Below are 27,262 nucleotides of genomic sequence, written 5' to 3'. Positions count from 1 at the left end.
AACACCCAGAAATTGGAGACCCTACATAGAAGAACAGACTGCAGACACAACTTCTACTCCGTTAGAGTTGTCAAGTGCTGGAATTGGCTGCCGACTGAGCTAGTCCAAGCGACCTCCCAGGAGTCCTTTAAGAGGAAACTTGACTTATTCTTAAGGACTAAGGATAACATATTATTATGATTTACCAAATTCTTTTTTTCCTCTATTATCGTTCATATACCTAGGTTCTTACCTGGAGGTATTGGTGATCCACTGCTACTAGACACGGAAGCCCGTTAAGCGAAAGCTTCTTCTATTCCGTCCTCAACCATTTGAACCATTTGAACCATTTAATAATTTTTGAGGCCATAAAATGAAGGCTCAAAAACAACTATCTAATAAACTCAGAGTGGGGTTCCGTTTTTCTCATCGAGTTTTCAATGACTGGCATGCCTTACTAAAAAAGGGGAACCATCCTCATAAGTGAACATCTTCAAGCAGAATCTGGATCTTTATTGGAAAACAAACTGTAGGGATTAATGCAGGTCCACCAACCTACTTTCCTTACTACTGAAGACTGTAGATACAGGCGGAATGTGAGAAATGTCCTCTATTTACGCCCAAACTAAATACAAAACTACCTAAAAAAGGTGACCAAGAAAGTCTTTGGCTATTTCTGCTTGAACATAAGGGAGGTGTGGTGTTGCTTTAAAATGATCTTAGGGAAACTGGAAAATCATTCACGTTTCCAGCGCGTTACTCACTCTCAAGGTTGTGAGCCGTCATCTTGGTTCCTCCTGTTAGTCTAGTACTTTGCTATATAGAAAACTTCGAACATTGACGTATTACCTTTCTCGAAACTTCGTCTATATTAATCTTCTTCTCAAGATTTGTTTGAAGTGAATATCAGGCTTTCATCAAACAATAAACACTCGATTCACATAATAAAAATGGCGTCAGGTCTTGCTAGATCAAAGCTGATGGTAACTTATATTTGTTCATCCATCTTTATTGTTTAAGAATTTTGTTTTTAGGTCTCCGTGGAACCCCGTGTCACTCATCTATCGTCCTGAGTGTTCCTCCGCAAAATTTAGTCTTTCTGACTACAAGTCTTTTAAGTTAGATTCCACACCAGCAAATGAAACTGAATGCAGTCGTGATGATGCACTTAGATACCTCGAGAGTCTTCACCGTATTCGTAGAATGGAAACGGCATTAGGTAACATGTATAAAGAAAAGCTTATTCGTGGTTTCTGTCATCTATACTCGGGTCAGGTTTGTTTTAATTTTAATCGTATTTCTATGTTTCTGCTCTTTGATTCTTGTTATTATTCTTTAAATAGAATTACCTACTTTATGACTTTCTTGTTGAGACATTAACTCTTCAGACGTGTTATCCATTCCTTACATATACGGAGTGAAATAAATTCGTGTTGGTATTTGCCATTTATTTTCAACAGGATCTTCGGAAGTGTGTTGTGAATAGCCTTTTTAGGTATTGGTGATTGAATACATCCTTTATGACTTACGGACGGATGATTCATCGTGTTATTGCTGTGATCATCTTGCTCATAGAATATTTTGAAAAGCAAAAATAAGTGCTTGTTCATACACATACCTACTGGTATCTGTTTCGACTGTAAGGCAATTTCTAACCATAATATTGTTTGCATAGGGTTGCCACATGCTTTTACAGCTTTTCATGATCTGTTTGTGTTCCTTTCTTCCTTTGAATTCTCTTATTACTTGTGGGTTCTTTCCGACTTGACAATGTAGGGTTTTATGTAAGGAAATTAGGCTGAATCAGCAAACTGAAAAGTTGAGATATTAGAAACCAAACATTTCTATTGGTGTTGATAAAAGCAGGCGACAGAATAGTTATGGTAAAAGTATATTTTTTACAAAATTTAACGCTTGTCCTAATTAAATGAAGTTAAATCTGGCATTCAACAAGTGACTCGAGTCAACTCCGTCGACTGAAACAGATGTGTCAAAATTTTTATTGATTTTAGGGAATTTTTTCAATTAGTCTTTCCTTAACCTACATCTTTTTAGTTCCTTTCAAGTTGACATGAGTTAAATATTCTTCAGGACTGATACACGGTCACCTGCCTCAATCAGTTAGCTTTAACATCAGGTTCATAGTTGTGATGTAAGACAGGTACTTTTCACTGACAAGAAATATATTGCACTATAAAAGATGAAGATATCTTCAAACTATTATATCACTGGATTACAGTGCGAGATGACTTTTTCGAAGGATTGAGTTTATGAGTAATAATACGTTAAAAGATTATCCACAAACTCGGAACAAATTTACACATTACACAAACTTATTGGGGTGATTTCTTGTACTGTGGGATTTACTTCAAGATATCTGCTTTTATCCATACATACATTTATTTTTTAAAAGCATTTTGTGCAGTATTATTAAGTAGTCTTTTAGGGAAAACGAATACATACTAGGCAGTGTTAATTTATCTCGTAGAGTGTTTAATTTATAGGTACGATATACACTTATGTGACCTAAATGAATGTGCTTCATCACGTGAGATCAAAAGGAAGCTTATAGGTATGACTGTTACCACTCTCAAGCCTCAGCACACAAACTTGTAAATTGAAAATGTGAATTTTTTTTGCTTAAAAATATGAAGGCACTTATTTGTTTTCAAGTTTTTTTTGGCAAATAATTGCTCCCAGTTTTTTTCACTTAATCTTTAGGAAGCAGTTGCAGTCGGTATTGAAGCTGCTTTACAGCCAGGCGATACTATTATCACTGCTTATCGCTGCCATGGCTTTACAATGACTCGCGGTGTTCCTATCCACAATATAGTTGCAGAACTCGCAGGAAGGAAGACTGGATGCACAAAAGGTTTAGGGGGCAGTATGCATCTTTACGCGAAAGATTTCTATGGAGGTAATGGCATCGTTGGCGCCCAGGTATATTTGTTTGTTTTCCGTATAATATTTTGACTTCATGATTTCAATTAGGGATTCTTCCTATCATACATCTCAACCTTTATTTTCAGAATAAATGTATTTACGCTATGTATATGTGCTACTTCTTGTCTTTGTATATTGATCACATCAATTATTACTAGTATTAGGACTTAAATATTGGATTTGGATGTAATCCCATCCGACTGGTCACAATCTCTGATTGTCCCAATATATAAAAAGGGGTCAAAATCATCCTGCGATAACCATAGAGGGATTAGTCTGACTAATATAGCATCTAAAATACTAGCCTCAATAATTATCGGGCGCCTAACTAAGACTCGTGAACTGCAAACACGAGAAAATCAGGCTGGCTTCAGAACTGGCCGTTGCTGTATCAACCACATATTCACCATTCGTCAGGTTTTAGAGCACAGAAATGCTTATCGGCGTTCGGCGATGATAGTTTTTCTTGACATGGAAGCAGCATTTGACTCTGTAGACCGAGAGGTTCTGTGGCAGTGTCTGTCATTGAAAGGTGTACCTCAGAAGTACATAAACCTTGTGAAGGCTATTTACTCGAACACTACCAGTCGAGTGAGAGCTTATGGCGTACTGTCATATGATTTTACAACCTCAAGTGGTGTCCGTCAAGGTTGTCCAGTATCCCCACTTTTGTTTAATTTCATTATAGACCTGTTGCTGGAAATAACACTCTCGTCGACTGAATTTTCAGGAATTGATCTTCTACCAGGAGGTTCACTTATCGACTTAGAATACGCAGATGACATAGTCCTGTTTGGTGAAGACGCTGGCAAAATGCAGAGTCTTCTGTTAGAACTGAGTAATAATTCCAGGATGTTTGGGATGCGTTTCTCCCCATCCAAATGTAAATTGTTACTCCAGGACTGGCCTGCGTCAACACCTGAACTAAGAATAGGGAGTGAAGTAGTCGAACGCGTCGACAACTTCACTTATCTTGGAAGTCTGATCAGCCCTAATGGGTTGGTGTCTGACGAAATCTCAGCACGGATTCAAAAAGCTCGTTTGGCTTTTGACAACTTACGTCACCTATGGCGAAGACGAGATATCCGTCTATCAATTAAGGGACGAGTATACTGCGCAGCAGTTCGCTCTGTTCTACTTTACGGCTGTGAAACATGGCCATTAAGAGTAGAAGATACTCGTAGGTTACTAGAATTTGACCACAGATGCCTTAGAAATATTGCTCGCATCTGCTGGGATAACCGGGTAAGTAATAGCGAGGTTAGACGCAGGGTATTAGGGAATGATGGTAAATCAGTTGATGAGATCATGAATCTTCATCGACTGAGATGGTTGGGCCACGTGTTACGTATGCCTGAACACCGATTACCACGACGCGCAATGTTGACCAGTGTAGGGGATGGTCGGAAAAGAGTTAGGGGCGGCCAAACCAAAACATGGCATCAGTGCTTGAAGTCACTAACTTCTAGTCTGAGCCATGTTGGTAAATGCAGACTACCTGGTTGGGGTCCGCGTGACTATCGTAACCAATGGTTGGAGACTCTAGGTGACATGGCTCAGAATCGATCACAATGGCGTAGGTGTATACACTTTTTATCTTCCCTTAAACCTTGAGATTAAAATTGCTTCATAACTTTTTTCCTTCCTATACTATATCCTTATATACAACCTTTCTTTATATATTACCACCACTAAATTAATTACTTCTATGGATCCGGTGTTGATCTTGTTGTGCTAACGAGGTATGGCAACTTGGACCGATGCATATGTGTGCCTGGTCCTATGTTGTAGCTGACTGACTGATATGTATTTGGTGCCTTCTTGTACCAATGCTTATGTGTTCAAATAAATAAATAAGGAATCAGAGTGTTGTATATTTTCTCAGTAAAGCTAGTTTGTACATCGTATTAGCATTTTGTTATGATTTGTGCTTGACAGGCTCCACTGCAAACGAAAAATTATTTCGGTCACTAACGTGTCCGTAACAAAAATTTTATTAGGTAAACTTATCTTCCCATCAGTAGTGTATATACAAAGAAACTAAAAAATCAGGTCAATATGGTGACTAAGTTTCTCAAGCTAAAATATTTGTCGAATAGCCACTTCAGAAGTTTTTTTGAAACTTAGACGTTTCAGGTTGTCTAGTTGTGATTTCATCAGAAACACACTATCATAGGTGCTAGTAGCCTGTAGTGTCGGTCGGTATGTCAAGCCCACATACCTTATCCTAGCTTCTGGACAAGTCGATTTACCTGTCCATCATGAGTCACGTTTTGACCTTGTTAATTATTCACTTATCAAACCTGACTGTTTTTATATGAGGGTATGTGTGTGTACACTTCTTCTATCCATCACATGTGTGTAACTTATTTTTTATCTGACCATAAATATTGATTAACGCTTGATAAAAGCGAGTTGGCTTACACTCCATCTCCAATGCGCGTCATTTTCTTTTCGCTCTCTTCTATCCGCTTCATCCCTCTGATTTCCTGTCTAGATCAATGAATGTACAAAATTTATGTATTCGAAATCCATTCCCGTATTTGACTTATTTAACTTCGTTATTCATCAACGCGGATTAAGTCATGTATTACATACGAGGATAGACAGGATGTATATTTTGACAACAATCATCATACGATCTAATTGGAGTCGAATCTTGGCCTCTATAAGCCAACTGTCTGGAAATTGTTTAGTCTGTCATCTGAGTTCTTTTTGTGTACTTCATAGTTAACGAAACTTCTTCACCGATAGTTCATTTTCCGTCTTCCCTGATTTCGTGACCTCATGCTAGTAGTATTGTATATAACTTTAAGTCTGTCTATAAAACGTATTTCATTGATAGAGTTATTTGGTTTTGAGTACCAAGTTTGGTCATAAGAATTTCTCAATATTTTGTGGTTACAGTATCATAGCTACTAGGTTTATCTCTTGTTTCGCTTTTTTGTAGTTACTATCAACTAGAAAAGTATATTTGTATTCTCTATCTACCTTCCAGGTTCCTTTGGGTGTTGGAATAGCATTACGTATGAAACATCGTGGGGAAAAGTTTGTCTCTGTAACTCTTTATGGAGATGGTGCAGCTAACCAGGGACAGGTGTTTGAGGCCTTTAATATAGCGAAGTTATGGAATCTTCCTGTGATTTTCATTTGTGAAAACAATAAATATGGTATGGGTACATCTGTGCAGCGCTCTTCGGCCAATACTAGTTACTATACTCGTGGAGATTACATTCCTGGATTGTGGGTTCGTCTTCATTTGTTTCCAAGACATGGTTGCACAGTCGTTTTTTATTTAACACTAGTAGCTGTCCTTTGTTTAGTTATAACACACTTATTTTATTTCCACTCTTTTGCATTTTATTGTTACAGCGTAGTTTATGCTTCAGTAGCACTAATTTTAAGTTTTCATTCCTTTTAGTTCAATTTTCTCACGGTACTAGTGTTTTTAAGATCGCCTAGCTGTTCATACTATAATTATTTATTATTATTTATTATTTAAACACATAAATATTGGTACAAAAAGCACCAGATAAATATGCGCCTCACAAATCTCATTTGATCTGTGTGAGGGCTGAGATACTGCCCAGGTGCCCAGACTGAAGCAGGTGGTTTTCTTAGGGGACCACACCCCGAGCCTTTGACCTAAAGGTCTGATCCACAAGGCAGTGGAGCATCGTGAGGAGATGCAGTCCCATGGTAGCCGGTGACCAACAGTAGGTTCATACGCCATTCGTCCCATCAGGATCCTGGAGCCCATGTGCACCATTGGTTTGGAACCAGGGTTTTCCAACTCCCCTAGGTGGACCCTCCATGACCACCAACCCGTTTAAAGCGCCGGACATTCGCTTTTCGTCCTCTCACTTTCGTAAACAACACCCCCGCCACGAGAAGGCAGTGAGTAGGACTTCCCTGGCAGAGGCTATATATTCGCGTGGCCATGTAAGAGCATTTGGAGAGGGAGAGCGGACTCTCCCCACTCTCGGCCGTACCAGGGCATTTGGGGGCTCATACTATAAAGTTTTCACAGTTAAAATGTCTGAGACCTAGCTCTGAAAAATTATTTCGAAGTACTCATAAAGTGATATGTCACGACACACTTGGTAAACTATCAATTTTGTGTTCTCAGTGTAGTTGATCAAACAGTTAATCTACTTACAAAATTTTTTATCATTTGCCAGGTTGATGGTATGGATATACTTACTGTTAGAGAAGCCACACGTTTTGCTGCTGATTGGTGTCGTTCTGACAAAGGACCAATACTGTTAGAAACAGAGACTTATCGTTACCATGGTCATAGTATGAGCGACCCAGGCACTAGTTATCGTACACGTGAAGAAGTTCAGTCGATGAGGCGTGGACGAGATCCTATCGCTTTATTCCAGAAGAGCATTGTAGACAATGGGCTATGTACACAGGATGAGGTTAAGGTAAAGTATTTTTGTGAAAAACAGCTTAAAGGTTTACAAATTTATATGCTCTTAAGAGTTTTGGAAGTTTTTCTTTGACTTGATAGAAGGTTATGTAAGCCCATTATTCAGAAATGTTTACTTAAAATTAAACTGAACATGACGTGATTTAAGTAAACGGTGATGTAATATGATTGTTATAATTAGCGCACATTGTATGTGATGTCGTTGGTTTTGATAGTTCGCACTTTTCTGTTTGTTAAAAATATAACATTTATACTTCGAGAGCGTCGGATTATACCACATAAATATATTACAGCATTGTTGTAAATGAATGTGTTATTTATTTACAGTTTCCCTGAATAGGACTTTTGACTCCACTATCGGCGTTATTTTTTCTGTTTGGGTCCTTACATAAACGTCCTTTCAAATTATTCTGTCAGTCAGTCGGTCAGTCAGTTACAACGTAGGACCAGGCACACATATGCATCGGTCCAAGTTGCCATACCTCGTTAGCACAACAAGATCAACACCGGATCCATAGAAGTAATTAATTTAGTGGTGGTAATATATAAAGAAAGGTTGTATATAAGGATATAGTATAGGAAGGAAAAAAGTTATGAAGCAATTTTAATCTCAAGGTTTAAGGGAAGATAAAAAGTGTATACACCTACGCCATTGTGATCAATTCTGAGCCATGTCACCTAGAGTCTCCAACCATTGGTTACGATAGTCACGCGGACACCAACCAGGTAGTCTGCATCTGCCAACATGGCTTAAACTAGAAGTTAGTGACTTCAAGCACTGATGCCATGTTTTGGTTTGGCCGCCCCTAACTCTTCCGACCATCCCCTACACTGGTCAGCATTGCGCGTCGTGGTAATCGGTGTTCAGGCATACGTAACACGTGGCCCAACCATCTCAGTCGATGAAGATTCATGATCTCATCAACTGATTTACCATCATTCCCTAATACCCTGCGTCTAACCTCGCTATTACTTACCCGGTTATCCCAGCAGATGCGAGCAATATTTCTAAGGCATCTGTGGTCAAATACTAGTAACCTACGAGTATCTTCTACTCTTAATGGCCATGTTTCACAGCCGTAAAGTAGAACAGAGCGAACTGCTGCGCAGTATACTCGTCCCTTAATTGATAGACGGATATCTCGTCTTCGCCATAGGTGACGTAAGTTGTCAAAAGCCAAACGAGCTTTTTGAATCCGTGCTGAGATTTCGTCTGTCAACTTTACTTAATCAGTTCTGTTAGTAGTGAATGTATAGCAAAATGTTGAAAAATGTCACTAGCACTGGTTTCGCAAGTAATTTTCATTTGCCGAATATTAATTCTAGGCATGTACATGGTGTTATGACCAGATGTATGTTGCGTTGTGAAGCAAGTGACAATTATTTTTGAAGTTGTTAAGCTTTTTAGGCTTAAACTAGAACTCCGTATACCGGATGTCTTACTATCGGATACACTATTTACACATATTACTATTTTTATTGGTAAGATGAGATTGTGTAACAGTGTTGTTTGTAAAGTGATATTTTAAACTTTTAGTCTCAGAACAGTAGTTTTTTCCTTAGCAGTTTATGCTTGTAACACGGTCTTGAAAAATATACGTTGCTTATATATGATGAAACCACCTATTATATAATATCAAGCTCAGGTTTAGGGTATTGGGTAAAAGTGGTAAAGGTGCTGATAGAAATATTCATCAACTAAGGTGGTTGAAACGCTATTTTTCCAACGGCTATGGAGAAGTTAAAAGAGATTTAAGGAGGCAAACCAGGAAATTACACTAGTCTGTATTGTAATTGATCATTTGCTTCTATTGTGTAGGATGATGCGGATTCCTTAGTTGGGATCTTCACGTTAGTCGTGATTGATGATTGGAGACCTTTAGTAATTTGCATCAAAATCGGTTGCAGTAGCGCATTCAGTTGTTCTTTTTTCCTGAAAATTTGAGCTAAGTGTTATTCAAAACTTTTCAATACAACGGCTTCACGTTTTACTTTTAAATCATTATCTTTGTATTTAGTTCTCGTCTACTTTTTATTTCAGTATTTCAACCTCTATGGTTACCATCTTATTAACTTTCTATCTTTGCCGATTGACGTATGTCGGCTCCTGCTTTGTCTTCAACTTATGTTCTGTAGTCAGTCATCTACAACGTAAGATCAAGCACATATATGCATCGCACCAAGTTTCCACACCTCATTAGCACAACGAGATGGACACCAAATCCATAGAAGCAGTTATTCCAATGGCAGCAATTTATAAAGGAAGGATTGTATATAGGGATATAATACAGGAAGAATTAGTTCGTAGAAAGAAAAGTATAAAGAAATTTTAATCTTACAGTTTAAGGGAAGACAGAGAGTGTATTCATCCACGCTATTGTGATCGATTCTGAGCCATGTCACCCAGCCTCCAACCATTGGTTACGATGGTCACGCGGACACCAACCAAGTAGTCTTCATCTACCAACATGGCTCAGATTAGAAGTTATTGACCTCAAGGACTGATGCCATGTTTTGGTTTGGCCTTCCTTAACTTTTTCTCATCTGTCTCCAACACTAGTCAGCATTGCGCGTCGTGGTAATCGGTGGTTAGGCATTCATAATACGTTGCCCAACCATCTCAGTCGATAAAGATTCATGATCTCATCAACTGATTTACCATCATTCCCTAATACCCTGAGTCTAACCTCGCTATTACTTACCCGGTTATCCCAGCAGATGCGAGCAATATTTCTAAGGCATCTGTGGTCAAATACTAGTAACCTACGAGTATCTTCTACTCTTAATGGCCATGTTTCACAGCCGTAAAGTAGAACAGAGCGAACTGCTGCGCAGTATACTCGTCCCTTAATCGATGGACGGATAACTCGCCTTCGCCAGAAGTTAGGATCCATAGATGACTAAGTAAAAATCCACCTAATAATTCTTTCTCATTCTTTATAACAGAAGTAGTTTTTAATCAGTATTATGTTAACTGTATTATATTTTTTAATTCGTTTGTAGGAGATCGAAAAAAGGGTCCGAATTGAAGTAGATAAAGAAGTAGAGAAGGCGATGAGCGACTCAGAACCACCACTAGAGACGATGTTTGGAAATATTTATCATGGGATACCTCCAAACTACAAGATTCGAGGTTGCGATCTAAAAACTTGGGGTTCACCATTTGTCACTAAGTGGTGAGGTAGCTTCACGTTTTCTGAATTTTGAAGAAGCTGGTTATTATATACTATCTAATTTATTAGTCAGGCTTTTAGTATTTTCTAAGGTACGAATAATCACAAATATTTGATCCTTTCATAACAGCCTGTGTACCTATAAATAATTTTATAACTTATATCCTCTAAAATACAAACTTATACTATAATGATGAGTTCATCATCCGTATTTTGCGGTCTAGGATGTTTTTTTGTAGGGGATAAATCAATGTTTTACTTATATTATTAAATTATTCCAGTGTATATAAGCCCGAAATGCAACAAATCTATGCAAAGTATAAACTTACAAAATTTTCCATTACAATAATACCATTTAGTAAGGTATAGTTTCGTTAAGTCTTTGATCAGGGATCAGGTGCATATTACTTCTTCAACAACATCTACATACATGCTGTACACTGAATAATTTTTTCCTGGTTAGCGTTTTTTTAAGCGAGTTAGTTTTCTGTGGGATGAGGTCGCTAACTCCATGCCCAACCCTCTTCTTCTATTCGCGCTTGGGACCGGCAGTAACCCCCGGAGGGGCTACAGGCGGAGTTATGCTGTACACTGAGGGCTAGTTAAATTATATTTTCTTTATAGTTTATTTAGGCCTGATACCCCTCCGACGAGAAATCTCTTGTCAACTCTGTCACGGGCTCTGCTTCCCAGTTTTCAGTAAGTTGCATTCATGGTCCTGACGTCTGCTTCCAGTTTCCTGTGCCATGTGTTCTTCAGTTTGTCTCTTTTCCTTTGCCCTTGAACATCTCAAGTTAGACATGGCTTTGTAATCCAGTGTGGGAAGTTCTGCCTCTGCTTTTCCGATTCGTGCCTTAACATCTGAGTCAAATCCATCTTGTTTACCGTTATTTCTGTTCAGCTATAAAAAGCATCCTATCTCTTCCAGAGCTGCACATTCAATTGTAATTTGGTTGGCACTCAATGTGCTGTATTTCAGGATCTTGATTCTCTCCTTGTGAGTGTTGAGGCCTATTCCTATGGAAGCTGCTGCTGCGTCCAAGGTGTCCATTGTATTCCATGTTCTCCTTGATATATAGGAGAGTTCGTAATCCTGTCAACAACTGGCAGCAGGAGAAAAGTGTTGAGAAGATTCTACAAAGCTTTTTTATCTACACTGTCAAATGCTTTTCCATAATCAGAAAACTCAATGGATAAAGGTGAATTTCAGTTAATGGACCGATAGTGATCAGTAACCTTGCAATTCGATCTCCTCTTCGGCTTTTTTCTACTATTTTCTTATTGTTTTTTCTATCTTGAATCTTTTTCCGAGTGTCGATAGAGACCCACTATTTAAGATGGTGCATCGTGGGACCTATCATCTGGTATGTTCAACTTATTTTTCTTTTTATTCTCTTTCCAATTGTTTTTCATAGTGATTTACTCTTATTGTAGTAGATCTTGTGGGGCTCGGAACTTGTAAATGAGAGCTATTTAAAATTTGCTGAGATAAGTTATACTCTCATATATTCGAATGATCCGCCCACTGTTGCACATTATTCGAATATTCCATTTACCTAACTTAAAAAGTACTCTGATTTGAGGAAGAGATCCAGTCACGCGGCTGTTGGAAACTCGGTTTTCTCCATCATAGTTCCTGGCTGTACTCCCACTGAAGTTTTAATATGGGTTAATTTGTTTATTTTTAGCTGGGAATGTGTTTGGTGACACTATGTTCAACCTTCCTCATCCGAGTTTGGGACCGGCCCTAACTGTTGAAGTATTTCTTGTGGTGTTCAGGTATTTTAAATTTTACGCTGACAATAACGTGAGTCGAAAACCTGACGACAGTGGGTCGCAAGAGTACGTATGATGCTATTCGAACTACTTTCATAAGATAAGCGTAGTCGTAAACTGAATGCTGAGCATAAATACAGTGTAAAATCCCTTTCTTATTGCTGTTATTGAAGCTCCGAAAATGTCTTTAATTTTCATTTAGTAGACACAGGTGAAATAAAGACTCGTTAGCTGTTTTATCAGCATTTCAAAAATAGCGCAATAGATTACACTTATTTATAGGGTCGTATTATTTTCCACATATAAACATATGTAATCTATAACTTTTAAACCACAGTCTTCTGAAAATAGAAGTATTAAGTAATAATGATAGTTTTGGTAGACCTAGTACTGTAAAACATATGTTATCTAAACTCTCCATCGTCAGTGTCTGTCAAAGAAGTATGCCAACGATTTAGAAGTACAGTCACCGAGCACTACTAATCAAGTTAGATTTTATGTCAACCTCGAGTGTTGTTCGTCAGAGCTATTTTCTTTCCCCACTTTCATCAAATTCATTTATAGAAATTGTTTTGAAGAAAATACTTTCATTGTCTGACTATCCAAGGGTTAAGCTCCATCCAAAGGGGCTATAGTTCTGTTGGATGGAAACTGAGAAAATCTAAGACTCTTCAGACTAATAAAAGAAACCGGGATTAAGAAGTCAACTGTAAGTGAGACAATCTCGGAAAAAGACGGGACCCCTATCTGCTCTCAACCCAAACGTTTAGAACGATGGGCAGAGCACTTTAAGGAGCAGTTCAGCTGGCCTTCAGCTACTGCACAACTACCCACTATTCCCAGAAAACCTGAATGGAGCATTGAAGTAGGCCCCCCGACCCTACTTGAAGTTCAAAAGGCTATAAGTAATCTGAAACGAGGAAGAGCAGCTGGTCCAGATGGATTGGCTCCAGAGGTCTTTAAATATGGTGGTCCAATTTTAGCGATTAGGTTGACTAATATTCTGGCTAAAATCTGGGAGTTGGATGTAATCCCATCCGACTGGTCACAATCACTTATTGTCCCAATATATAAGAAGGGGCCAAAATCATCCTGTGATAACCATAGAGGGATTAGTCTGACTAACATAGTATCTAAAATACTAGCCTCAATAATTATCGGGCGCCTAACTAAGACTCGTGAACTGCAAACACGAGAAAATCAGGCTGGCTTCAGAACTGGCCGTTGCTGTATCAACCACATATTCACCATTCGTCAGGTTTTAGAGCACAGAAATGCTTATCGGCGTTCGGCGATGATAGTTTTTCTTGACATGGAAGCAGCATTTGACTCTGTAGACCGAGAGGTTCTGTGGCAGTGTCTGTCATTGAAAGGTGTACCTCAGAAGTACATAAACCTTGTGAAGGCTCTTTACTCGAACACTACCAGTCGAGTGAGAGCTTATGGCGTACTGCCATATGATTTTACAACCCTCAGTGGTGTCCGTCAAGGGTGTCCAGTATCCCCACTTTTGTTTAATTTTCATATAGACCCTGTGCTGGAAAATACACTCGTCGACTGAATTTTCAGGAATTGATCTTCTACCAGGAGGTTCACTTATCGACTTAGAATACGCAGATGACATAGTCCTGTTTGGTGAAGACGCTGACAAAATGATGGAATGATGGTAAATCAGTTGATGAGATCATGAATCTTCGTCGACTGAGATGGTTAGGCCACGTGTTACGTATGCCTGAACACCGATTACCACGACGCGCTATGCTGACTAGTGTAGGGGATGGTTGGAAAAGAGTTAGGGGCGGCCAAACCAAAACATGGCATCAGTGCTTGAAGTCACTAACTTCTAGTTTAAGCCATGTTGGCAGATGCAGACTACCTGGTTGGTGTCCGCGTGACTATCGTAACCAATGGTTGGAGACTCTAGGTGACATGGCTCAGAATCGATCACAATGGCGTAGGTGTATACACTTTTTATCTTCCCTTAAACCTTGAGATTAAAATTGCTTCATAACTTTTTTCCTTCCTATACTATATCCTCATATACAACCTTTCTTTATATATTACCACCACTAAATTAATTACTTCTATGGATCCGGTGTTGATCTTGTTGTGCTAACGAGGTATGGCAACTTGGACCGATGCATATATGTGCCTGGTCCTACGTTGTAGTTGACTGACTGACTGACTCTTATTGTAGTAGATTTGTAAGGCTTGGAGATTGTTTTTGAGAGCTTTCTCGAACCTGTTATCGTCAGGGACAGTGGTTTCGTGGCTTCCACTCCGAGTAGTCATTACTCCTCTATGTGACGATCATTCAACTCCCAGAGGAAATTTATTTGTTTTGTCTGGTCAGCAATTTTGTAGCTGTGTTGTTGTTTGCGAGCTAAGTTTTCCAAATATACAGTGAATTCTGCATTACATGGGCTTTAAACTGATATTAGCTCCATAGGAGCTCTAGCCAGAGTTTATGTTTTTGACATCTGATTTAATTTGGCGTTTTCCGTTGTCATAACTGTTTGACTTTCCAAGGAATTAGAAACGGTCCTAGAGATTTTCTGTTTTAGTGTGTTCTATGCGCTGTATTAGCTAAAGGAAAATGCATAGCCATGGAATTTCAGAAGTTCGAAAACGTCACTAAATGATATTCAGATGTAATTGTACTCAGAATCTTGACTCAACGCTTTCGGAAATTAGATTCACCTTAGTTTTCCATTTTTATACTAAAAGTATGATGATACATGTGTATGAGTCAAACAGATGAAGATGGATAACAGAAACCAGATTTTACTATCAGAGTCTGAAATGTTGAGTTAGCTATACTTTTAATCATGTACCTTCGGTGGTTTTATATTACATTCCCATTCTATTGTAATGATGTTTTCACTATCGAATTCCAATTGAAATTTTCGAGGGCAGATTATTGAAACTTATAGTGTTTAAGAATAAGAAAGATTGGTTCAGTGAAGAGTTCGCTTTTCTGTGGATTCATTTTCAAAGCTATACAATCGTAAATATATACTTATTTTTCCAAAATGATAATAATTACAATAACAGTGACAATTAAACTCTGCTAAATATTGGTTACAGTGAGGAATTTGTGGTGTAATATTTGTATGCATTCCCTACATGATATTACTGACTTCACTAATTACATTAAAAATGTGTATGTAACTGACAAACTCATTTTTTCTCTCTATGTCGTATCACTGTTCACTAATGTTCCACTCACAAAGACCATCAGTTTTATCTGCAAATACACGAAAGATAATGAGATTAGATCGGAATTCCGAAGTCTTATTTGAAGGAATTACTAATGCGATGCACTTGTAATATACAGTTTACACTCAACTACGTAATTCATAAGCAAAAGGATGACATAGCAATGGGATCCCCCCTTGGTTCATTACGAGCAGATTATTTCATGGCCAGTCGAGAAAACAATCAACTTAGAACGAATAATGACAAGTTCCGCTTGTGTACAAGGTACGTGGATGACGTTTTTATCATTGGTGACAATAAATATGATATGAATCGTCTAAAGACATTTAAAAACTGCCTCTAGGCAATAAATTTCGCACTTGACATTGGAAACAAATAGATTGTTCACTTTCTAGACTTTAAAATGTCAAGAAAAAATGACGGAACTCTAAGATGATTCCATCTAAAGGAAAATACTTTTGAAATGGCCAGCTATCATGTCTTCATATCTGGGTCCCCACTAACTGGAGGGGAAGCTTAATTATATTCCTCGCTACACGAATACGAAGAATTTGTAGTCCCAGGTCATAGATAACAAGCTGAGCTTTTTTAAAAAATATTGAAAACGGGTATCCTTTGATAATTATTGACGAGAATATAAAACTCAAGTCACCTAAAGCACAAGTAACCTCCGTAGGAAAAAACACTATATGAACATCGATTACAAACGTGGTACTGTGGTGTGGGCTACTTATATTGACATAAGTAGTATATATCGTGAGTCAGGAATAGAATATATGGCAGCAGAAGATGGAGAAGGGAAGAGCAGAAACAGAAAGCAATTGGTGTGGAAATCCAGGAACAGTGAAGCCTGAGACAATCGATGAATATATTGCAAATGAAGTATCAGAGTATGGTTTTTCTATTTTACCAAGCAACTTTGTAATTTGTGCTAAATACATAATCGGTTGTCCTCACCTGTGTTCTCCTTCACTACAATACAGCTTCAGATGTCCAGAAGAGGAGAATTTTGAACTCTCTCAATATAATATTCCTTACAACAACTTTGTGAATAGTGTTCTCCAGTTGATCAATGTTCACCAATAATTTTAAGGATAAATGATCTTATTTGACCAATTCTATGTGTGTTTATCAATTTACCGGTTTATGTAGAGCCAGTTATATAGGTCGTTCGATGCGTATTTTATCCAGAAGTATTCGAAAACATGACCCAGCTTGGCTGAAAAAAGGTATCAATGGCTCAATAAGGAGTTCAATAATCGAACAACTCGTGGACATAGGTTATTCAATCAAAGCGGATTCTGCTTTCAAAATAATCTACAAGGTAAGTAAAAAGCTGTCAAAGGCAGTTATATCCCATCTTCTTAGCATTGCTGAAGGGCAAGCTATACTTCTGGAAAAACCAGAATTATGCGTCTAAAAGAAACTGGCACCATGGTCTTAGTCTCTTTATACTTTTTTCCCTTCATGTGTTTCTTCTGGATTATTACTTACATATTCTATTGATATGAGGGTACTGATTAATATCCCTGAGGCCAATAACCTATGGCGTAAAAATGATGATACTCCTGATAACAGGTCGTCTCAATCTTAACTTTTTATCTTATCACGTTGAGCCTTCCATTTCCAATAATTTTTGTATCTGTCTTCATCATAAATATATAAGCCCTCGAAAACAAGATTATTTTTCAGTTTCCCCGATAAAAAGTTTTATACCTTTGTTTATCTTACCTCACTGTTACCAAGTTTAGCAGAGTCTAATTATCAACATTATTGTAATCATTATCATTTTGCAAAAATAAGTATATATTTACGATTGTACAGCTTTGAAAATGAATCCACAGAAAAGCGAACTTTTCTCTGAACCAATCTTTTTCATTTTGTCTCAATGAGTATATTCCGTTTATTATAGCGTTTAAACTAAGTTTTAGTTTTATTTTGCCAAGTTTATGTGCTCTTTAATACTGTTTTTCAGTCTTATCTTCTTTTCTAACGGTTTTAAATTTCCTGACTGCTTTAGCACATAGCTTTTTAAAACCGTGAAAGATTGATTAACAAAGAACTTATGAATAACAGCTACTACTCAGGCTTTCTTAAGTAACGCTGTTTTTTATTTATAAGATAAGTAGAGAACGGAATTCAGTGCTATGGATCTAGAACTTTGAATAACGAATGAATCAGTTCCATTTAAATCTGTTTTATGATAGAGAGAGTCTAAGGAGACGAATAATGTTCAGACGTAGGTCTCTGCAAAATAAAAACTTTTACTTATGAGTATGTTAAACACAAGCCCATGATTTTGTTATTAGTCCTTCCTGATAATGAATAATCGTGAAAATGTTTAGTCGAAAGTGTCAAAACCGATATTCGTCTACAAATTAACTTGGTAGATTGTTTATGCTAAAGCTTTGGCCATAAAAAATAATACGACATCATAAAGAGCAATTAAGAGAAATATTGAAGAGAAAAAAGAGGTAGTCACTTAAGATATGATGAATGCGCTTTTATCACTTCCTTTCATTCATTCTTACTATCATTGCTACCTCATTATTTCGAATCCTTTGCTATTCACCTTGTTAATTTCATCTCGTCGTACTGGTGTGGTTTGATGAGTTGAATCAGGATTTACGTTTATCATAACTTTCTTTAAATAAACGATATTACAAGAGAGTGGTCACCAGTGGCTTCGGTTCCAACTGGCATCTCGTCTGAACTCAAACGTCCTTATTGTGCTATTGTACCTAGATACGTCATATGACCTCAGAATTAGTTACTTGGTAATACAATAACTACCAGCGGTCCTTCAGACAGTGATGGTTGAACTTGGACAGTTGTTGAACATAAGCTCTTAGTGACCAGTTTATACAAGTGTTGCGGTGAAGAATTTTAAACTGGTTGATAAAACTAAAATAAAGATATGATATAGTTATGTGTGGCGTATATCAAATTAAGTTATCTTAATGATCTGTTTGGTTCCTCACATCCAAACTTGCGCAAATACTTATGAGACCAAACCTTACATGTTTCCAGTGTTTCTCCATAATTTATACTAAGCTCACGAAGTACTACCTTACATTGATCCCCAACCAATTAGTTGCTAATTTTAAGACTAGCATGTTTTACTATACTGAGATCAGATCTCAGTCAGTCTGTCACAACGTAGGACTTCGTACGTACGTACATCTGTTCGAGTTGCCATACCACATTAACACAGAGATGCAGTTGTCGATTCAAATCCCATAGTGGTAGAAGTAGTAAGAGTTTAAGCAGTAATCGGAAAGATTAGGGGTTGAAGATGTTATTCAAGGAGTATAATCCAGTGAAATAAATTTGGAAAGAGAAAAAAGATAGGGACATGAAGAATTCAGAAGATTAGAATTTGGCAGAAAACAAAGAGTGGATACACCTTCGCCATTGCAAACGATTTCGAGTCATGTCATTCAAGGTCTCTAACCATTGATTGCTATCATCTCGCGAATCCCAACCAGGTAATCTACACCTACCAACATGGCTCAATCCACTAGTCAGTGACTTCATGGATTTTTGGCACGTTTTGGTCTGGCCGCCTCTAGCTTTCTTCCAACCTACGCCTACACCATAAAGCATTGCACGTCGGGGCAGTCGGTGGTTGGGCATACGCAACACATGTCCCAGCCATCTCAACTGATGAAGTTTCACTACTTCATCAGTGGATTTTCCATCATTACCTAGTACCCGTTTCCTAACAACTGCATTACTTACCCGGTGGTCCCAGGATGTACGAGCAATGCTTCGAAGACACCTATGATCGAATACTAGTAGCCCACGAATATCCTCTACTCTTATCGGCCATGTTTCACTGCCATAAAGTAGGACGGAACGAACTGCTGCACAGTAAACCCGTCCTTTGGTTGCTAGACGGATATCTCGCCTACGCCATAAATGACGCAAGTTGGAGAAAGCTAGACGAGCCTTCTGCATCTGTGCTGAGATTTCGTCACCTGCTCTTCACGAGCTTTGGTTAGGCGTCGAAGTATTATTGAAGCCAATATTTTAGACACTATATTAGTCAAACCGATTCCTCTGTGATTGTCACAAGAAAACTTTTGTCCTTTCTTATAGACTGGTACAATCAGTGATTGGGACCAGTCAGATGGAATTACGTCCAGTTCCCAGACTCTACCTAAGACCTCAGTCAATCTCGCTGCTGGTACTGGACCGCCATCCTTAAAAATCTCAGGGGTAAACCTGTCAGGCCGTTCTGCTCTCTATCGCTTCAGATTTCCTATAGCTTTTTCAACCTCGTAAAGAGTTGGAGGAATTACATCAACTTGCCATTCAGACCGACTGGGGATCGTGGGAAACCGAAGTGTAGCTGAAGGCCAGTTGAATTGATCCTTGAAGGGTTCTGCCCATCGATCCAATCTCCTGGATTGAGAATGAATGATATGTCCATCTTTTTCCGAGATAGTTTCGCTGACACTTGGGTTCCTAAAACCGGTTTCTTTAACAAGTCTGAACAGTTGTCTGCTGTCGCCTATTGCTGCTGCCTTTTCCATCTCTCTTGCTTTCGCTACCTATTACTGTTCGCGATCTTTGCATAAGCTTCTTATTAGCCTTCGCTTAAGCTGACTCCGCTTTTCGTTATGTTCAGAACCAGATGGGATGAGTTTTCGAGCATCTATCAGTGCGGTAGGTACTGCTGAGATCCATTGTTTACCTTACTAGCAGATATCACTGCTGTTTCCACAGCTTTTCGGATGTCATTCCACGCTGCCTCGGGGTGGGCACAACTTACATGGCTGTCTAACTGTTTTTCTAGTTGTTCCTGAAATATATTCTCAGCTTGCCTATCATTAAGTAGAACCCTAAGAGGTTTCCCTGCAGTATCTTTTCTACGTCTAGTTAGACGCAGACAGATAAGTGCTCGCACTAGAGCATGATCTGAATCTAAGCATTTGCTCCAGAATGAGCAACAGTCTTCTATTGAGCCTCTCCATCGTGGCTGATAGCGATGTGATCTAGTTGGGTCCAGCGTTGAGACGAATTCGGGGGTCGCCATGTCAAAAGATGTTCTTCCTTGTGCTTAAAGTTATTATTTGCAAGAAACAGGCGGTTATCTGAGCACAGCTGCAACAGACGGTCGCTATTATCTGTTCTTTCAGCCACGACACCATAAGATCCACCCAGGTGTCTTTTCCTTTCGCTTAGTTTATCTACTTGAGCATTAAAGTCACCAGCCACTATTACTTTATCAGAGCGCCTAGCTTTTCGGAGGTTGGAATTTTTTTGTAAAACTCATCTTTCACATCTGAGTTTCAGTCCTTGGCAACGTTGAGTGTCCCTATCTTTCCGAGTCCTTACTGTTCCGTTTAGTCGGACAGCGCACAGACGGATCCAGTCTAAAAGAGTTAGTTCTGCCCTAGGACTTAATGCTATATCTACGCCAGCAAGGCCACGAGAAGCAGCATCAGGGCTTCCAGATACACGAGTTGGTTTTTTATTATGACATGGTGAAGTCAAACGAATAACGCTACTCGGATCTTGTATGCGCGTTTCGGAGGTGCAGGACACATCGATTATGTGAGATTCTAAAGTCCTAGCTAAGGAAGTCTGTTGTCCTATTTGGCACAATTTTCGGACGTTAAAGGTTCCTACATGTATTTTAGAGTGTGGTTTCAAGAGACCGAGAATAATGTTCCGTGTACTCGAATCGTTTGCCCTAGCGGTGCGAGGTGATAAAAGAACGTGAGAAGGGTTAATCGTGGAGATAAGAGAGTTATTAGGAGGTGTAGGAAGGATTTGAATGTGACCAACTTGGTCTCGTGTGCAGTTACTAGTATGAGGTCTAATATCACTTCCCGGCTACCCACACCGTGGAAGGGTATTTCTTGAGGAGCCTGAAAATGAAGTTGGATTAATGTTGGCCTTAACGACCTGGGAGCGTGACCGCAGATTCCAAGGGACAACTGCTTGAGTCCGGTCACGCACGGCCTTTTCGTGGTGGATTTTTGACGTGTTAGCTCCGTTCTTCGAAGGGCCTTACCGCCGGAGATGAAAATCCGTGAGGTAAGGTGAGGCGTGACATTTTATGGTCGCCCTTTCCTAACCCCTTCCTTTTAAGAAGGCAGCATCGCTGTTATACTGGTTGTTTGAAGGGAACACCTTACTGCCGTAACACCTCTGTACAATCAGCAGTACGATTTCGCCCTCAGACCTTCAGTTACTGCTTTTAGTCTTACCGTTCTCCAATCGAAATGCCTGGCATGGTAAAACCTACAGGAACATACGTTCCAGCCAATATAGCTCGGTTGGGTCATCACGAAAGGCAAGCCCGACCACCACGTCAAGGCAGCGGCTACGGTCGGGTCTGGATACTTGAATCTGAGCAATTTTTTACGTGACGATTTTACTCAGGTACCTTGTAATTCCTTACTTTCAGTCGTCAGAATGTTATGATAACGGGCTGGATAGGAATGATCATGATTGGTTAACTTTCTAGCATCAATGATGGTCTCGAGCAATATAGCATTCTTCGTAGTTTCCAAGGTGTTGGTAAACTTCTCAGGACCACCCTTTACAAACGAATCCATGGAGAAGTTTATTCCAACAAAACACAGATCTACTTGCTAGATATTTTTTCAGACCATTGTCCGGATATTATGAAAACGGTCTGTATTTCTAACGTATCTGGTGACAGATGTATACACATTTGCACGTAATACCTAGATATTTCTATAGTTACTACAATAGTGTAGTTTCAGAGTGATGAAGTGCTAAGTTTACCTAATCCCCTAGATATTTACAATGAGTTTTATCACTACATTCCTTCAGTATTTGGCAAGCGCTGTGTCAGGTCTGTTAACTTGGGTGTTTTCTGAAATTTAGTACTTGAATTTACTTTTAAATCATTACGTCGTTAGTTGCGTCAATTTATACCGGAAGGAAATTGAAGCCGATATTACTAATACAACAAGTCAATAGATTTTTTATTCTAAGTATTTTTTCAGCGTTCTAGATAACTGTGGATATTGTAGGTCGAGATTTACATGCTATTCGGTTTTTATTGATATTAGGCCTCTTGAGGCTCATTTATTGCAATAGGGGGAGTAGTTTCCGCCGATTCTGTGGATGGTATTACTTTATATAGTGATAATGTATCGCGATACTCTTTAAAAGATTTGGAGTATCGCTTTCACTTTAAATTACATGTAGAATAATCCTAGCAAGATTTGTGAATCTATTTGTGAACCAATTCTTTCCTTCAGATTCTGATAGTGTTTATTTCATGAGTTTAAGTTGTAGTAGCGCAGGTGTATTTTGCTGAACCTGACTTTAAAACGCTGGCAATTGTACATTATCAGTTCGCTTATGTTCACCAGGAATGTTTAAGAAGATTTCACATTCTTCTTTCAACTGTTAGTTCTCTTTATGGGTTTTTGGATTTGGTTTACTGTTCCACTAAACTTTTTGCTTCATATTCGCAGTTTTTTCTAGTCATATAGTCCATTGTGATTTTTATTTTGCCGTTAAACCAAAGTGTTGTCCGTAAACAAGAAGTTTGTACATCAGCGAAGCCAGAAACCATAGGATCCATTTCATTAGTAACCGTGGCAACAAAGTTCGTAATGTCAGCGTCTGATAAGGAAACGGGGATACTTATAGAAAATCTCTACCTGATTGGATGAGATGGTTTCAGTTTTAAAACAGTGAATATAGAATGTCTTATATACTCAGAAGGAGCAGCTTATATTAAGTTGCGAAGCGCCGGAAATTTAAATTTTCTACACATTGGAACTTTACAAATATATCATTAAATTTGTGATTGTGTCAAATCCTTTTTTTTGTAGTAAATAAATTCGAAACATCAGATATTGTTCAGTGATTAAACGCTATTAGCAAAAATCTAATTCACATCATTTATTATTCCACAGATTCGAGATTCAAGCTTACCTAGGTTTTTTACGTAGTGTCGAAGATTGCTATTAATTTACTACTACACTGTCTTGTCTTATGTATCCTAGAGTATGCGTATTGGATTCAAACATCAACGTCATGCTCTAACCCTAGAAATCGAATAAACTGTGTATTTAAGAAATTATTTGAAAGTTGACTACCCCAGGTTTTTGAAGGTATTTATTTATACTAGCATATTTAACAAAATTATTAAAGTTTTTTTAACCAGGAAGAAATCTTCGTTAATTCAATAAATTAAAATACCCAAATCTACTTAGGTCAACTTAAAACCTGAGATTATGCAAATATCATATTTCACCAGATTTTTGTATAGGGGTATATCAACAGTTAAGTAATTAAGATTCACAGCAAAATAATCTAATCGGTCAACCGACAACACAACTATCTACATTCAATGTTTGCTGACCTCACATTTTTTTGAATGACATAAATCTCTATTTGACTAATCAAAACTAAGTTATAACAGTATCTTTTACAATTAATGGACAAATTTACTGGTTATTTGGTCAGATGATCATGCTTTATAATTTGTGACTATAAATACTCTTAATAATTATAAGATGATGTAGAATTTTGGAAAATGTCACCACAAGAATAGATATTTAGGTTAGCAATATTATGGTAGGCATCTTTAACCAGTGAAATTATGGATCATTAACTGAAAAGAGGGTGTTCCGCACACATTTGCAGAAGTTTATGGCCAAAGAGATTCTTGTTGAAGCAGGAATTAACACATTAGAAAAAAATCAGATATTTTATTTAAATAAAGTGTTTTTTAAGGTAGTTGAGAGAGTATAACTAATCAAGTGGACTGGCGACCAACGAATTCACTAAAATTTAACACAAAATGAAATATACCTATGTACCGGACAAATTTACATCAGAATCCCTACACCACAGTCGTATGATTGACGGTAGAAATTTGCGGAGCTGACTGTAAGATGGTGCCAATCTATTCTTCTGAACATTCTTTCACATTTAGAGTCTCTATGATCAAGATTATTGCACATATTTAAATCGTATATTACGGCTAATTATGATGTAGCATTGTTCATGAACACAAAGTTGAGAATATTTGGGTAAATAAGTCCACTATCTTATTTGACTTATTTTATTTCGTTATTCTCTAACGTGAATTAATTCGATAATTATATACTAGGGTAGTCGGCATGTATATCTCGATAACAATCAGCATACAATTTACTGCAGTCAGATATAAATCCACTGAAAGCCTAGTTCAGCGTCAGGCAGTTGATGAGTCTATGAGTGATTATTTTAAATGAGAATGTTCAATTCATGATTTCAAGTTATGAACCGTCGGGTTGCTGTCAATTATTCTTCAGTAAATTCAGCATATATGAATCCCGTCAGTCTAACTGATGCAATTACATTCTCTGTTCCCCCACATTACTAGCATATACGATATAAAGACTGTATATACAAAACGTTGTTAGAATTATATGATTCTCTCATATTAAGAAGAAAACGTTATTTTACCAACCTCTTTAACAGTCCACTTTATTGCAAACAGAGTTGTGCTATGCAACCTAAAATTATTTTCTTTTGGATGGCTCGCGAAAACCTATTTCGATGAAATTCTAAAGAGGAATTCAACATAACACAGTACCATTTATCACTTCTTGGTGTCCCTTGAGCAGTAAACACGTTTGCATATAATAATATTGCTTCAAGAGAGAAAAGGAAAGACGACTGTTACGTAGAGCGAAGAGATTTCCAATCGGATGGTTGCTTTTCTGATCTAATTAGTTCATGGATTAGTTGGTTCAATGGTCATCCACCTGGTATTTAATGTTGTTGTTTGATAAATTTCTGACAATTTAGCTAATGATCAATTTATTTGAAATTATCAAGTTGAACGTTGGCAACGATACCTGTAAATCCTAACACTATATTTTAAATAAGCTGTAAGATATTGGATTAATGTAGCCACAATAAGAAACCAATTACCAGTCAGGTTACACTATGAAATAGACCGGTTTTCAATAAACACACAATACGCAAGCTAACTCAGAACAAAAATTAATGTATGTGGTATGGTTTGTTGGAGAAATTACCCGTCAGATATCTGAAATATTGTAGGGTCTCCTCAGTATGTCTACATAAATTCTACACATGATTTATAATATGTCTGCGAAAATTGGACGTTAGATCCGATTCCAAAGCTGCTTCTAATAACCACAGCCTAATCTACACGGCGACTTGAACACAAAAGAAAAAGTTCGAAACCTAAAAGTCAGTGATGTGAATTTGCTGGACTCCCAAACTAAATCAAAAAAAGATTTATGAATACACCACTTTTTACATTATTAATTGACAGTTAGGTTAAGTCGGATTTGTATAAAGTGAATTAGGCTATATTTAACAATAATAATTCAATAGCTTACTGTGTGAGCACATACTATACAACTGAATATCTATAATCTTTCTTAATATGTGACAAACGACTGGATAAAAAATCAAATTCATATGTCATTCTCACTCCAACTGATTGAACTACTACTTGCCACATCAATTTAGAAAGAGAACCTATCCAAAGGTAACGCAAATTTCAATGAAACTTTCATCTAGGTAGTGGTCTCCTTGAATATTAGAGTGAATATATTGATTATAACCCTCGTTGGTGATTCGTTAATATCTTTATGGATATCCTTTACTTGAATCTTTAGAAAAAATACTTTAGTGATCTAAATTTTGACCTTATTTGCGCTTATAAGAAATGGCGTGTTTGTTTACGTAGACAAACTCTTATACATTTTTCAGCGGAGCTGTATTAGTTATGGATTATCTAGTGAGGAAATAAACAAATGACATAGTATATCTTATTTAATTCATTTCTACAGAACAATGTGTCTCCATAGTTACAGTGTTGGTACTTAATCCTCGATTAAACTAGCTCTAAATCGACGTGGAATGTAAATAAATTTACAGTAATAAACAAACTTAATTCCCTTCACACTGTCTGTGTATGCATATTAGTTTGATTATTCAAATAACTATTATCTACCTCGTAGCCTTCGTTTGACCTGTTTTGTTCACTCAGTAGTCCTGCCAAATGTGTAACGCCCCTTACATAAAGACAAATTAGACTGCTGCATAATATACGAGGGCTTTCATAAGCAGATATGATATAGTCAAGGCTGCCTATACAATGACATTGATAATCTCTAAAAACTACAAAAGCGAGCCAACCAATAAGCCATTCATAGTCCCTCACCACGTATTGGATAATTTTTCACAAGGACTTCAAAGGATATCAAATAAGATGTACTTTGTACATTGGTTGGGTAATGCTCTTGAAAATGAACCATAGTGTAATGAGAAAACAACACGATGCTGGACATGCGAAAACATTTCTCTACATTGTCTGTTTCGCGATTGATTAAGAAACAGAAGTTTTGACAACCAAGGGATATAAGTTTTGAACAACGTCTATCATGAAACAAATAAGTTTTTGTAATTCTAAAAGCTGTTGGCGATTGAATGTGACACGGATGAACAAGTTTTGAAGAACCGCTAATTTAAGCGCAAGAATATGAACGCTAGACTTGAGAATCATAGTAGAGGATATCTTCAAGTTACTTTAATTTTTACTTGTAGAACACACTTTAACATAAGTGTTTCATATTTTTTGTGAATCCCATTAGGTGAACTATCATCCAGTAGGTCTTCCTAATAAATAAAGATTATCATAAGCCATTCTGTTGTACTACGTTTGTTAATTGCCGTTAAGGGAACATAAATCATCGAGAATTCTAAGCTT

The 27,262-nt window shown here is 37.7% G+C and overlaps 1 protein-coding gene across 1 annotated transcript; it reads left to right on the top strand.

Annotated features, from left to right (window-relative positions):
* Positions 1 to 762: 762 nt before the first annotated feature.
* Positions 763 to 10,537, top strand: Smp_079920 (putative pyruvate dehydrogenase; the record flags this gene model as incomplete). Its single annotated transcript, XM_018789079.1, has 6 exons — positions 763 to 962; positions 1,000 to 1,254; positions 2,701 to 2,919; positions 5,921 to 6,169; positions 7,104 to 7,352; positions 10,361 to 10,537. Exons 1-6 carry the CDS (start codon positions 930 to 932, stop codon positions 10,535 to 10,537), a joined length of 1,182 nt encoding a protein of 393 aa, XP_018654558.1. The 5' UTR covers positions 763 to 929.
* Positions 10,538 to 27,262: the final 16,725 nt, after the last annotated feature.

The sequence above is a fragment of the Schistosoma mansoni genome, chromosome W (assembly GCF_000237925.1).
Source record: "Schistosoma mansoni strain Puerto Rico chromosome W, complete genome".
NCBI classification, from domain to species: domain Eukaryota; kingdom Metazoa; phylum Platyhelminthes; class Trematoda; order Strigeidida; family Schistosomatidae; genus Schistosoma; species Schistosoma mansoni.
Note: the sequence above shows the minus strand (reverse complement) of the source record. Positions and strands in the feature narration are given on the sequence as shown.